Below are 15,350 nucleotides of genomic sequence, written 5' to 3' on the forward strand. Positions count from 1 at the left end.
CACAGTCTCAAGAGGTCCTGAGAACATGTGCCCAGGCTGGCTTCAGACATTTAGGGGGACAGAAGTAACGGGCAGACGTCAGTCAGTACATGTGAGGTGTGCGTGCGCTTGGTCTGGAAAGGTGGGATGACTCAAAGTGGAGGCTTCCGGAACATAGGCGTGTTTGAAGGTTTTCTCACTGGCAGTTGGTTGAAAGAGTTAAGTTGTTATCTAAAGACATGGAATCACCAAAAGGGAGTGTCTTGGTGAAGGCGTTTTGGAGACCAAGGTTCTTATGTAGATGAAGTCTCATAGGTGGCCACCCTTAGAGACAATAAATGGCAAATGTTTCCTCTTTAGACCTTTAGAAGGTGCTAGACTCTCAGCCAATCTCTTCAGCATCAGAAAAAGTCCTGGAAAAGGAGGAGGATTCTCCACAATGTAAATGTCTCCCACAAGAGACGGCTTTGCAGGGCCATTAAAAAATAGATCAAATAAGTACATTTTGGAGTAAAACATTTGGATATTTCCAGGGCCTGCTCTCAGTCATGTGATGCTATACTAGACTCGGGTGGGAATTTGGTATCTTATATTGCTACCTACAGCCTGCTTGTCAGCCTTAAGATCCCTGTTTTAAAGTTCATACTGGTCAGTTGTGCCTGAATTCCAGAGTGGGGAGGGTAGAATGAGGCACCTCTGGCCCCCACTCCCCCGCCAGCCTGTGCTTGGGAAGCTGCAGGGATGACCCTTGAGGTAGCCACACATGGCCTGACCTCCTTTTTCAGGTTTCTTTGAAATCCCCTTGACAGAGGGCGGGGGGCGGTGGTCCATTCAGTCGGTTAGGGGCTTAGAAGTTTATTTTTGGTTTACAGTCAGGACGGCAGACACCAGCGTGGCAGAGCTGGGTTCTCCTCCCTGGGGGCCCAGGCCCTGAGGAGCAGCCGGCCAAACTTCCTTAAGGCAAAACACATGCTTTTTTTTTTTTTTTTTTTTTTTTTTTTTTGGCATCAAACTTCCCAAGAAATATCACTACCCAAGTATTGTCACTGGAACTTTAAAGCTTGTAAAAACTTTTAGGTCAAAGTCCCTTATTTACAGTCCAGACGTTGGCAGGTTTCCCGGAGGCACAGATGCCAGCAAGTGGAAGCAGAACTGAGCCAAACTTTCTCATCTTAAATAGAAAACTAACATTGAAACCATTTTGGGCTCTAGGTAGAGCCAAGCCCCAGCCCCGCCGCATCCAGGCACCGGAGCTTCGGGACGCACAGCAGGGCCGGGAGACCTCCAGGGAAGCCTCGGTCCAGGGCCTTCAAAGGCTCGGCTTGCTCAGAGCCAGGGCGACGGCTCCGAGCTGCTCTGCGTGGATGTGGGGTCCACGTGGTTTATTCCCATTCGGGATTGGAGCCCGGGTCCCTGAGGGGGTGGTCTCCTGGGAGGATCTCACTTCCAGGTCCTCACTGAAGTCCGCCGGAGTCACCGCTACTGCAGTGGGCACGGCCAGCCCCGGGTTTCCACGTGGCCAGGGCCCCACCCGGCGCAGACCCCCGCGCTGGGACCACGCAGCTGCCCAGGCCCTCTGAGCGGGCGGCGCCTCCTCCCACCTGGAACCCGCCAGGCCAAGCTCCCTGCGAGCAGTTCGGAGCGCATCGTCCCCTCCCGGAGTGGAAAGGCCCCGGGAGCGGCTCCTTCTGCCCGCGGATGGCGAGTGTGCCAGTGACATTTCACAGCGGATTTGATCCCGCGGAGCTTTCGCAGGCGGAGAGCAGGGCCCGAGGCTGCACCACTCTGGGCTGAGGCAGGAGCGCCCCGCACCGGCTCGAGGGCCCCGCGCCGTCTCCCTGTGCTCGTGGGCGCTTCCCAGGGGCCTCGTTCTTCTGCGTGGGACAAATTCCTGCAGGAGCCGAAGTCCTTCCCGGAGACGCCCGCACGCCGCCCATGAGCGCGGAGCCGCGGGCCTCGGGTGGGGAAGGCTCCCTAGACGGGGCGGCCTGGCTGGGGTTGTTCTTCCCTTCCCACCCACTCGTGTGAGCGCACAGCGCCCCAGGCCCAGGCTGCGCCTCGGCAGAGTCCCCCTGAGACCTGGGGGGCCCCTCCCGAGTCCCTGACAGGCCCAGGCCCGGGGTGACCGTGGGATGCACCACGTGCGCGCCGCTCCGCAGCCAAGAGCTGGGCGGTCCGCAGGTCCCCGAGGCCCCAAGTCCTCTCGCGGCTCGAGGCGCAGGTGGCACCAGAGGCCGGGGTCTCGGGCGCGCGAAGTCGGAGCTGATGTGGGTGCTGGTGTCTCACTGGGGTGGGCCCGGGACCGCTCCTTCGAATTACAGCCGCGGCCACAGAGGGCCGAGGCGGGCTGCGGCTTCCAGCGCGGAAGGAGGGCGGAGCTGCACCGGGAGATGCCCGCGCCCAGGAGGCCCAGCAAGGTCCGGCTCTGAACGTGCCTTAGGAAGGAAATGGACCCTAAAGACAGACAGACAGGATTTTAAAATGCAGCATTTCAGAAGATGTAACCCTTTATTAAGACCATTTCATACCCTGTAGATGTTGGCGTGTTCTAGGTCAATGTCCTTCCCCTAAAGGGACTTCGTCACTCGGAGGCCTGGCCGGGCACCCGGAGAGGCTCTGCAGGTGCGGAGGGTCGGTGTGGAGGCCGCCTCACTCGGGGCAGGCTGCGTGCTTTGTTCATTTGGATTTCAGATCTTTTAGTGGCGGGTTCTCATTTATTTTGAATTTCAGGTGGCTTTTCTGATGTTTCCGTGGAGTTTATAATAGCTCTTTGAGCTTCATATGCTGCTTATTTTCAAAATCTTTTAAAATGCAAGTGTAAACTAAGCATCGAATTTAATTTGCCTTAGTTTCTTACCAGTTCCAAGCTAAAATATTGCTACCAAATCCATGACCTCACTGAAACGTCCGCTTGTGCTTTAGAACATGAAAACATTGTGATGTGTGATGCAGGGACAGACGGGCCCGTGGGTGATGGCGCAGTTGAGAGGCTGCTCCCGGGGAGCGGTCAGGAACCACTGTTGCGGCCGCTGTCTCTTCATTCTCATCCCATTCCCTGAGGCCCTGAGGAATGGCTGGATTTGGATTTGAATGAGTAGCTCCATCTCTGTCGTGGAGCGCAGGGGACAGCACCGCGGAGCCTTGACTCTCTGCCGATGTTTGCCAGGGTTTGCAAGGAGGAGTAAAACTGTCTCTGCCACTCAGGTGTCTCTCCCAGGTTAAGACAGGCGCTGGTCACTGTGCCTTGTCTGCCGAGAGCATATCCAGGAATGTGACTGTCCAGGGATGGGATGTGCGCTGGCGCCATGCACGGCAGAGCAGCAGTGCCCAGACACCATCTGGCAAGGAAAGCTCACTTTGTGGGAAGGAAAGCTCGCTGACTCAACGGGGAAGCACCAGCTGTGAGGCCCCAGTGAGCAGCACAGACGCTTGAGGTGTTCATAATGGGACTGGACAAGTGTGGATGCCCTGGCTGGGACCCTAGTGCAACAAAAAGGGAGCAGGGGCCGGGTGGGCCTTTGTCTGCATGGACTTCATTCTCACTGGAGGCCAGGAGGGCGCAGCTGGGCGGCCGGAGAACAAAACCCAGCTGGCCACATCCAGGCGCTGTCCAGGAGTCACGGGCCTATGGGGAGGGAGACAGACAGTGAGCCACACGTGAGTCATTGGGTCACGGGCTATGGAAGAAACTGGCCAGGAGTCTGTGGCTGGGGGCAGGGCAGCAGGGAGAAGCTCACTGAGAAAGTGACTTTGAGGGAGAGGCACATGGTGCCTTTGGACCACCAACGTGGAGAAGCTGGGCTGGAGTCGGGGGCATGGCGGGGGCGAGGACACCGGCCCAGGGATGAGGTTGGGTGTGCCAGTGTTCTGCTCAGGCCTGCCAGGGAAGATGTCTTCTCAATCCTTCTCTGCCAGCCACTAAGGAGCTCTCCAGGAGACATGGCTCCAGGAGATACTCACCCTGCCTGCTGGGCCTCTTGCTACATCCCCAGGGCCATGGGATGACCCGGGGCTAAGGGTCAATATGCTCAAAGGTCCATCCAGCAGAAAGGAAGCTCCTGGAACCTTGGGCTGCACTGTAGGGCGTTGCCTGGGGGGGCGGGTGGTTCCCTTGGGGTCACTGGGAGTGCTGTCCAGGATCCTTCCCAAGTGGACCCACTGGAGAGGGCGCTGTGGGTCTCCTCCAGCTTGGGATGCACACAGCCCAGCAAGATTGAAGGCAGCTACCAGCAGGGCTGACCGACGTGGGCCAGGGGACGTGAGGCCACAGTTCACCACCACCATCACCACCACCACCGCCACCATCACCACCACATCATCATCATCACTATCACCACCACCACCATCACCGCCATCACCACCACCACTGCCACTGTCACCATCACCACCATCACCACACCACCACTGCCTTCACCACCGCCGCCATCACCACCATCACCACCACAACCATCACCACCGCCACCACCAGCGCCATCACAGCCATCACTGCCATCACCACCACCACCACCATCACCACCACCATCATCATTATCACTATCACCATCACCACCACCAACAAAATAAACCAGAGAAGAGTTGTTTAAGTTAATTTATATAATTTAAGACCTGCACCAAAATGTATTACAGATGAATTAAAAGTTAAAAATTTTGAATTGAATTATAAAACAACTAGAAGAAATGAAAATGAATGCTTTTCTGACCTGGGGATGGAGAAAAGCTTTCTAAACATAAAAAAGGAAAGAAGAACGAAGGAAAGGCAAGAAGTCATTGCAAATTTCAAAACTGCAATAATAATCTGCAAAAAATTTATACAATACATTAAATCAAAGTTACTAGTATTCATATATCAATCAGGAAAGACAATCTTATTAATAAAAATGGACAAAAATAGACATGGAAACTTTATTTAGAAGAGCCCTCGATGTTCCACTTCAACAGCAATCCCAAGCCGCAGATGGGAGCAGCAGTGAAATCCCATTCTCGCCTGGAGTGCTGGGTGAGGAGGGCGGCCACGGGCGGGGGATCCTCGTGGGTGGACCTCAGCCACGCGGCGGGGCAGTGTGAATCCCAATGCTAACCACATCTGCATCCTGCTGCTGTCCTAGGGCTCGTTCTGAGGGATGATCAGAGACAATCACAGAGGCTCACAAGGGAGGCTTTCACTGCAGTGTTACCATCATCACAAGTGCCACAGGCTTCCACCAAGAGGGAACAGCCCCCGGACGGTATCCGAACCACATCACAGAAGCGCCAGCCCTTGAAAGTCGTATTTTCAAAGAATGTGCAGTGCCATGGGGTGCACATTGTGACTCTGAGTGAAGAGGCTGACACACAGCTGTACCTACAGCATGTATGATTATTCGTGCAATCAATATAATACTAAGAGCTGATACTTGTTAAGCCTCCATGCAAGCCCTGGGTAGGCTTGTCATGCAGAATTTCACAACCAGCCATGGGGTAGCCCTCACCTCTACATGACACACGTGGAGAGGTTCACTTACTTGTTCAACTCTACTGTTTGGTGTCCAGATTCTGACCCAAGCAGCCTGACTTTAGTGTTTTCAACACAACTTTATCCTGTCCCCCTGCGTGTACACACACACACACACACACACACACACACACAGAGTCATGCTCACAATTGGAAGGAAATCCACAAAAATGCTAACATGAGCCGTGGATGATTTCTAGTTTATTTCTTTTATTTTGTCATCCTTTCCAAATTTGTGTAAGAACATGCCTTATTTTTCTGAGGGGAAAAAACATGTTTTAGCATAGACCTGAGGAAGAGCTTTTGGTTGGGTATGAAGACTCCCGAACCTCCCTGGGAATGTGGGTGACTTTCCAGCTTCGAGACTCATCTTAGGGAGCCCTTAGGTTTCCCCTTGACTTTTTCTTGTTCAGCACTTGGGTTTAAACGTTCGCTGGCCACCGACGGGCTTCCTGAGAGGGGAACAGAAGGCCCGATGGGAGATAAGAGGTCTTGGCTCACCTCGCCAGCCTCGCAGGCTACATCCTGTGAGCCCAGCACTCACCTGTGCACAGCCTGCCACGGCCTCTTGGCCACAGACCAGGCCCTGCAGCCATCAAGCCACATCCGACACCCCCCAGGCCCTGCAGGCCCCGGAGCACGGCTCGGCCGCCCAGCGTAAGTGGGGCGCCAGGCTGTGTGGTTTGCAGCTGACCTTATTACCACTCTGAGACAGGCTGCCATTGTGGGTACTCAGCTATTTCTTAATGCTGTGTTCAGTTTTGAAGGGCATGGACATTACTCAAAACAAGTTTTTGTTTTTTTTTTTCCTAAAATGATTTTAACTCAACGTTCTCTTGCATGAAAACTCACTAGCAGAGGCTTTACCTAAGGGCATCCTTAAAAGAAAGAATGCATGGACCGGCCTGGCCAGATTGGCTCCAACTGTCAGAGCCAATGGCAGGAGGACACACGGCCCCACCACCATCGTTCATCACACCAAGCACAGGTGCAGATGCACACACATCCACACACAGACACACACATGCAGGGACACACACACAGACACGCACACACATGCACACACGGACACACACATGCAGGGACACACACAGACACATGCACACACGCAGCCCCACCGTCACCATTCATCACACTGCAGGCACTGAGCACAGGTGCAGACGCACACGCACACACATGCAGGGACACACACAGACACACACGCACACACGGACACACAGACATACAGGCACAGACAGGCAAGTACACACGCACGCACATGGTGACTACATGACTGATGGTTCCCAGTGGATACAAATCTCTCTGAAAAATCGCTAGCAAGAAATAATAACCCAGACCTGGCTGGAGTTCCCGGCTTGCCTGGAATAAGGTCTGTGACCCACGGCTGGAACTGTGAGGCTGTGGTGCCGTCGGGAGACGGGATCTCAGGCCCTCACTGTGGTTTTCATGGGTTTTAAACCACGCTTCCCTCTGCTCCTAGAACACTTTTTATTTCTGTGAGGCTGAGGCGCTGGCCTTGCCTTTCACAAGGGGGAAACTGAGGCCCAGAATCAGCAAGTATTGTTGTGCCTCGCTGAAGGAGCCGCTTGTAGAGTGTAGTGGCCGATGGCCAGGATCCGACCCAGTGCCAGGGCCCAAGTGTGCGTGTGGATGGCCTGCCCAGAACACTGACACCGCGGTGTGACGAGGCCGTGAGCGGCATTAGTTCCAGTTGGCATGTGCGTCTCATGTGGGCGCAGATTCACAGATGAATCTGGTCCCTCTGCTCACCAGACGCCCGCCTCAGCCTGGACAGCGCTCTGGTTTCGGTTCCAGAACCTCAGCCCCACAGCAGGAGGAGGCTCTCGGAGACGCAGCATCACCGGCCTGGCGCTCGTCCTAAATAGGATCTCAGGGTGATGAAGACTGGAAATTAATAGATTCGTTTTCCACAACCCACCCAGCCTCTTCTCATCCCTTGGGACACAAGGGTACCAACTGCAGGCGAAGGTTCCGAACGACGAACGACAGCCCTTGCTGGGAATCCCCACCTCGGCTGCTGCCGTCAGGAAAACCGTCTTTCTCTGTTGGAGGCTGGTCCCTTTCAGCGTCAGTTTGTACTTGGATGTGTTTATTTTTATTTTTATTAAGGCTTGTTCCGCAAACAGCACTCCCTAATCCCGTACCTCACTTTCCATCTTTCCAGACCGTCCATTCCCACATTTCCAAACCGGTTTTCTCAGCATTCACCTCCGTTGTCTGTGGAACTGGCTGCTATCGCGACCTCTGGGCAGGTTTTGGGGCATCACCTGTCACCTTCCACAGGTGATCAGCCCCCTTCCCACGCCCCGCCTCCCCCACGCATCCCCCACGCCCCGCCTCCCCCACGCATCCCCCACACCCCGCCTCCCCCACACCCCGCCTCCCCACGCCCCGCCTCCCCCACGCATCCCCCACGCCCCGCCTCCCCCACGCATCCCCCACGCCCCGCCTCCCCCACGCCCCGCCTCCCCCACGCCCCGCCTCCCCCACGCCCCGCCTCCCCCACGCCCCGCCTCCCCCGCGCCCCGCCCCCCCCACGCCCCGCCTCCCCCGCGCCCCGCCTCCCCCGCGCCCCCGCCTCCCCGCCCCCGTCCATCGACAACGTGGAGACCAAAGGTTGATCAGCCAAGACTGCGATGACCACACGCACACCAGCACCACCGAGCCCCTCACAAACGATGATGACTTTTCTTGCAGTTTTCCATTTTCCTGAAATTAATAATTAGCTTTTTCCATCAACTTGATTTTCTGTGTATATACTAATGGAACCCCAAGTGTCTTAGTCTCCTCTTAAGTTGTGTTATCTTGGGTGCTTGTTAATTTGGCTTCCTGATGATGCGTCTCCCAGGCCTCTAACTCACTTTGTTCTGGGGGTATCCGGAGCCCGTCCCACAGGAGTGATGCTGACAGGCCCCTCGCTCTGGGGGTTCCTCTGTCGCGGCCCCTGCCTGGGGCTTCCCTGCACTTGATGGACAGTCTGGTGAGGGCGACGTGTCTGGGAGGCTGGGATCGTGCCTTCGTTTGGGCTCCCTGAGGTGCCCTTGAGATGCTGGACGCTGTTCTCTGGGACCTTCTTGGTCTCTGGAAGGTGTATGATCCTCTCCTTCTATGGAGGTGCTGCCTGGGCATGGTCTCCTGTGCCGTGTGGGCCTGCCAGCTCCTCCTGCGCGAGGACCCGTGTCCTTCATCCTGCGAGGCTGTTCTTGTGTTGCTGGTTGTGGTTTCTCCCTTTCTGTTGTATCTGCTCCCCACTCTGGAGCGCCCATCCCTGCAAGGTGGCCTCTGGACTGGTCCTTCGGCCCCACCTTCCATCCCGGCTTTGATCTTTGTCTTCAGGCTCCAATTCCTGGAGCCTTCACCCCTCGGCCCTTCTGCCAATTTCCTTCTTTTCTGTGATGGTTCCATTGTGGGGACCGTGGGTCTCCCTGTGGGAGTGTGGGTTCTGTCCACAGCTCATGATGGTGACGCCCCTCCAGGGTGGCCGCGCTGAGACGCTGTGCTCTTCTCCCGGTGTGGCTTCCGTTCACTTCCACATGATTTTGCTTGTGTTTATTTTCATGCTGGAGAGTTTGCCCAGGTGTTTCCACAGATCTGTGTGTCTGCCTGTATTCTGGGGCTTCCTTTTCAGAGGGTTGGATTCCCTGGAGGAGAGGCTCTCCTGCTTGGGAGCAAGCGGGGAAGGTGGCTGGCCTGGCGTTAAGCAGAGGGACTCCCTCCAGAGCTCGCGGCTGCCCAGGCCCAGGGGCTGCTTCAGTCTCGGCACAGACGAGACAGGAAGGGAAGGTGGCCCCAGGAGGTAGGGGTGGGGAAGGGTCTTTAGCCTGTGCAGGCCCCTCCCCACCTCCAGCCCTCCCCCCAGCATCATCCTCGGCCCGCGGTTCCAGGGGCTTTGGGGTTCAGGATCTAAATCAGGGTGCCCTGTTCCCACTGCTGTGTCAGAGTTGTTTCTGGGGTCCACAGAAATGCTGGCCCCGGTCCCTCCACTTTGCAGACGTCTCTGCCTCATTCCCCTTGTGTGAGCTGCTTTTGTTTTACAAAGTCTCTTTACTGTACTTGAAGTTCAGGAGAGAACAAAAGTAACTGTGTTTTTCTCCACGTCGTCACCCAGCAGAGCTGGTTCTAAGAGCGCGTCTTTACAACACCTGACCCAGACAATGGATGAAAACAACATGGTCTGCCCTCATCCTCGCCGGGTTCTGGAAAGTTCCTTCAGCCCAAATGCCTCCTCCCTCATCTCCCCAGGTTCCCTGGGCCTGAAGTGTCCCCGGGGCTGTCACCTCTTCTGTGACACCTTCCCTGCTGCTTTAGACACACTTACTTGTGCCCGTCACCCCCACAACACCCAGAGTCCTGTCAGCAAGGACCCCCCAGCGGGTGCTGGGCAGCTCTGCTTACGTGAGTTCATCTACACAAGCCTCCAGTGGCATTAAGAGCAGCAGAGCCCAGTTGCTCTCCAGGGCTGTTGGAGACAGGGTGGTGGATTTGTGTGTTTAACTTGAGTTGAGGGTGCTCCTAGCGTGGAAAATACCTCAATGACCTTCTCACTGCGATTTCCCACCCAGTCATGCTGCCTTTGGAAACACAGAGCCCCATATCAGGCCCCATGGAAGGGCCCTGCCTGCGTCTCGGGCAGGGTTCACTGCCGGGAGCACCACGGTCTGAGATACTGGGAGGGTGCAGGGAAGACGCAGCACGACCTCGCTACAGCCAGGACGGCCTCAGCCTCCAACCACGTTCTCCAGGAGCAGACAGATGCCTGTGCCTCACCTGTGGGAATTCCAGATCCTGGCCGACCTTCCTCCACCCCAGCAGAGTGGGGGGCGCAGCCTGGGCCGGCTCGCAGCCCTGTCGGTGTCCCCTCGCAGCCCACTCTGGAGGTTGGGGGCTTGCCCGTGGGAGCCGTCCCTGGAGACGTTGGTTCCCCAGCCCTTTCAACGCTGAGTGGCCATGTAGAAGCCTGGGGGAGCTGTGCCTCCCCTCGTGGACCTGGCTCGGGGCTCGCCTGTGCTTCTTCTCCCCACTCTGACCCCTCCTCGCCTGCACCCCTGTTCCTGGGGAGTGACTGGTGGGGCCCCTCTGCTCCCGAAGTGTGAGCCCTTCCTCCTCGGGGGGCCAGGCCAGTGTTACCTCACTTGAACCCCAGCTCACTCGCTAGCCCCGGGCTGACTCATTTCAAGCTGGAGAGAGCAGGCTTCAGCCCTGATCTGGGAGTCGGGCAGGAAGACTGACACCTGCTTATTTGGATGTGACAAACGGGTGTCCCTGTGCTTGCTGCTCTCAAATCAAGCGTGCCTGAGTTCCTGCAGCGCCTCTGCAGGGCCAGCTGGGTGCAGTGGCCCGGCGACGTGTCCGGTGGCCTCCCTCGTGCGGGCGGGATGTCCACCCCGCTGTCTGTCCATCAGAGCTGTTAAACACAGGCTGCTCCCAGTGCAGATTCTGGAGGTGGGTGGAGAGCTCTGGAGGAAGCGCCATCCATTAGGCTTAATATGCGGACAGCGGCTCTGCCCCAGGGCAGTGGCATGGGCTGGGGGCAACAGCTGCAGCGTGGGCGTTCGTTCTCTGGTTCCCACGGATCTGTTTCAGTTTCTGCATGAATCTTCTGCAATTAACAAATCAGTGTAAAAAACATTCTTCTCCAGAACATTACAGAATCTCTCCCCAAAGCCCTGCACTGAGGGCTTTATCCACCTGGAAATGACTCTAGTAAGTTGGGGTTACCAGACTCTAAAGCAGCCGATTTGTTAATTGATTAAAATCTGGCCTAGTTCCAGAACAGATTATAAATAGATCATGTAGAATAAAATGCATAAAATAAAATAAAACCAGAAAGTGGGATGGAGGTTTGAAGCAGGGGAAATGTCACCCACGGGTCTGCAGCGTGTGTGGCTGGGCCGAGAGCCGGGGCCTGAGTGGCAGGAGGAGGGTGGCTGCGGTTGACCTGCTTAGAGAAGGGCTGTGCTTTGCTGCAGCAGACATTGCTTGTGTGAGGCGCACGCAGAGTGGCTTATGTTCCAAAATGCCCTGGCAGGCGTCCCGCCAGCCCTTCTTGCAGGAGCCAAGTGCCCCTCCGGGCAGCACCCTGTACGCGTCTCTGTTCTCCCGAGGCTTTTCCTCGGTGGCACGCGGACCACTGTGTTGTCAGGGTGGGTCCCTGTCGCTCAGGCACGAAGTGGATGGGCCCCTCTCTAGACACGGAGGCAGCTGGACAGGACGTGGAGTGGGTCTTCTTTGCATTTTGTAATAAGGACGTTGCAAGAGCAGCCTGCAGATGCAGCCGGCGATGAGCCCCTCCAGAGGCAAGTGTGGCTCAGCCTCAGCACCGCGTGGGACCTTGAGGCTCTGCCGGATCAGCTCTTTGGACATCTAGAAAAAGTCTGCTTACAGAAAACCCCATCGCTACAAACTTTAATCTGCTTGGAATTTGCATCTTACAGGCTTCCAACTTAACTTTCCAAAACGGTCTCTATTCCAGGGATGGACGCAGCCATTCTCTTGCCCATGGTTTGAAACGTGGCCTGGGCCACATGCCCCTGATCTCCAGGTGTCTCTGGGCTGCCTCCGCTGCGGCTCTTTCCGTCCATCTGCTCTCAAGCTGCTCCCACACTCCTTCCAGGACCATGCCTTTCTACATCTTTGTGTCCATAGCACAAACTCTCCTTTCTTTCATCTTGTTTTACTTTTCTTATTACTTATCCAAGAAAAAAAAATGATGTTTTCAAGTTCCAATGCAAAGGAATAAACACACTCAAGTTTTAATCATTGTCTCCCAGCTGTCGACAGCAATGTGACCTGGGAATTAATCACTCATGGAGCCGGCCTGACCAGTCAGCGGCAGGAGGGCTGCTCCCCAGACACCCGGCTGCGGGGCCCTGCACCTGCAGTGCCTTCCACAAGAATACGGAAGGAGGAACTTCCGGTTTTTCTTTGAAAGAGGAAGCTTGGATCAATCATGGGTATTTTCAGTGAGTTTATGATTTCTGCTTTCCCCAGAAATAGCTCTGCTGCTGAGACATGCAAGCACCCCTGGCTGAACACTCAACACGGAAAGTCCCCGAAGCTCTGAGTCCCACATTTTCAGTTAACAGCTCCTTAAAAAGCAGATGAGTGACAATCTTCAAGACTAGCCATGGTGGGCCTCTTGAATTGGAGCTGCAACCCTCGTTTGCTCTCACAAACATATTGTTGTTGTTATTGTTTAAATATTCTCTTACTACAGAGAGTTAGGCTTTATAAAGGAACCAATCTCATAAAATTGACTTTCCTGTGGAGGATATAAAGTCCTAATTAACAGTCTTTATGCACAGAAAAATAAGTGCTGCAAGGGTGGCATCAGTGAAATTCCTCCTCTTAGGAATCTGCACATAGCCAATCTGTACAAGCCATACGGCAGGACTTCCCTGAGAGACACCATTTAGTGCTTCCTTTAGCCTCGGCAGGATTTTCAAGGTGGTAGGAAATTAAAGTATAACTTTCAACTTTCACTGAGCTGTATCAGTCAGATTGCTGACCATTCAAACTCACTTAAATAATAATGTAACAAAGGGGGTCTATTGGCTTCTGTCGCTGACATCCAGAAGAGAAGCCTTCAGGGACGGTTTGACCCAGCAGCTCAGTGATGTCACCAACCACGTGGTCTTGTTTAATCTTCCTATTCTGCATTATTCTGACACCACAAAGTGGTTTCTGACAGTGCCTTGGGACCATGAAGTGAGGGTCTCCTTGTCCGGGTGCCGGAAGCCAGAGCGTGGAGGCACAGTCAGACTGCACTAGTGTTAGGCCACGTCTCCAGCCCCAGCTGACCGTTGAAGCTGGAGAAGACCATGTTCAGTGCGACACCCCGGAGCTGAGCAGGGGCCGGCTTCGCCAGGGCACAAAGCGTGGAGTGGGGTTCAATCTAAGCACTGTTTAAATATTCAGGGCAAATCACTGTCTCCACCAGGAGTAGAAAAATGTGGAAATACCTTTGAGCGGAGGCTTATAAAAAATTTATTACTTATCAATACCTTCCATCTAAATGGCAGGGCCAAGGACTTGTGGAAAATCGAGTTGCAAATTCCATAGACCAAATCCATAAAGCCGGGCATGTAGCTCATCCCTCCCCGAAAATCCCAGAAAATTTGGCCCTGAAATGTGGCCCAATGACTGTCGTCAGTGCCAGGGTGTGGGGCCGAGTCCTGCAGTCTCTGCTTCCTACTGTACACACCTCGGCCCCACGTCTGCAGGAGCCTTTTACCTACTGTATACACCTCAACCCCGTGTCTGCAGGAGCCCTCTATTACCTACTGTACACACCTCGGCCCCACATCTGTAGGAGCCTATTACCTACTGTATACACCTCAGCCCCATGTCTGCAGGAGCCTCTCTATTACCTACTGTATACACCTCAGCCCCATGTCTGCAGGAGCCCATTACCTACTGTATACACCTCAGCCCCATGTCTGCAGGAGCCCCTCTATTACCTACTGTATACACCTCAGCCCCACGTCTCCAGGAGGAGCCTCTCTATTACCTACTGTACACACCTCAGCCCCACATCTGTAGGAGGAATCTCTACCTCTCTGCATCCCGGCTTCGCCTTTTTTTTTTTTATTCCTCTCCCTCGTTACCTCCGACCTCAGGCTCTCCAGAGCTATTTGCTATTGTCAAAGTGTTGGTGTCTGTCTCTTACCTTTTCTAGTTTTCCAAGTTTAAAGTTGGAGGAAGAGACCCCTGAAGAAAATGACCTTTACTAAATTACATTGAAAGGGTGGAGGTCTTGATGCCAAACCAAAGCTGGAATCATTGCAGTAGCCAAGCCTGAGCTTGCTTGTTTCTGCGGAGTCTTGGGTGGTGTCAGGCGTGTGTGAGCGGAAACCCACAGTCTATTCTGGCTCACGGTTGTAGCCACGACACCTGGACGGTGGAGGAGAGTTGAGAGTCCACTCACTGCTTCTCTGCTTCGTTAGGTGACTGGAGCGTTGTGAGGTCACAGGTTGCAGAGTTTCTTCACTCGTAAATACTAGCATAAAACTGTGAAGTTAAAGGTTTTTTTAATGGAAATTTTGGTTGCCAACTTTTGCTTAATAGAAAGTCTTTCTAAATTTATATGTAGAGTTGTCTTTGAAGAAGAGATTTCAAATTTCTTCAGTTTCTTTGTTCTGTTCACTTAGATGTGGGGAGATGAAACTTCCTTAAATTGGGCCTCTCTAAGCAATGAAAACTAAGCGGTTGCTCTCGAAGCAGTGAAAATTTAACCAGTCATGAAGACCAGCATGAGGCATTTGCCTTCTGGCCATGGGAGCCTTGCAAACAGTGAGGCATCTGTGGCTTCTCATTCCTGCCTATTATTTTTGTGAAAATTACAGGTGGATTTGGGACTTTTCATCTGATTACATGCTACCGATAGATATAGTTGTATCTGCGAAGTCCCCTGAAATCATCTCCAGGGCAGGCATAGGTCTTGTCAGTCGCTACCTATGCAGGATCTTGCTGGCAGCTGGAGCGGGGGTGCCGGCTCTCATTCCCGCTCGCTGTGTTGGTCCAGATAGGATTTTCCACATGACATGGATCCACATGGATCCTGCGCCACCACGACGTCTCTATTAGGAGGCTAATGGGGGAACTGAGCTAAGCTCTGGTTTACCCTCTGTCCTTCTCACTCAGTGACACAGAGTCCTTCATCACCATGATCCCAAACCAGGCCACGCTTGTGAGGAGCACACTTGACCCCTGTGTTGGCAACAGGATGGCGGGGTGCACACGGGCCTCAGATGACCCCAGGGTCAGAGGTCAGCCGGGGAGGCCAGCCCCGTGCTTCCAGGTGTGCTGTACCTGCAGAACTGATGCCCCCAGTATCTTGGTCCCCCCAGTGCCACCATCC

General features: G+C 54.5%; 2 protein-coding genes across 4 annotated transcripts in view; one reads left to right on the forward strand and one right to left on the reverse strand.

Annotated features, from left to right (window-relative positions):
• LOC126941515 (uncharacterized) overlaps positions 1-5,554 on the forward strand; it is a 38,826-nt gene extending 33,272 nt beyond the window's left edge. The window contains exon 3 of the mRNA XM_050768221.1: positions 5,085-5,554. Coding sequence (XP_050624178.1) covers positions 5,085-5,335 — 251 coding nt within the window. The 3' untranslated portion in view covers positions 5,336-5,554. The remainder of the gene's footprint in view (positions 1-5,084) is intronic.
• The window catches only part of HSBP1L1 (heat shock factor binding protein 1 like 1), a 414,139-nt gene that overhangs the window by 295,793 nt on the left and 102,996 nt on the right, over positions 1-15,350 (reverse strand). The gene's annotated exons all lie outside the window — the stretch shown is intronic.

The sequence above is a fragment of the Macaca thibetana genome, chromosome 18 (genome assembly GCF_024542745.1).
Source record: "Macaca thibetana thibetana isolate TM-01 chromosome 18, ASM2454274v1, whole genome shotgun sequence".
Lineage (NCBI taxonomy): Eukaryota > Metazoa > Chordata > Mammalia > Primates > Cercopithecidae > Macaca > Macaca thibetana.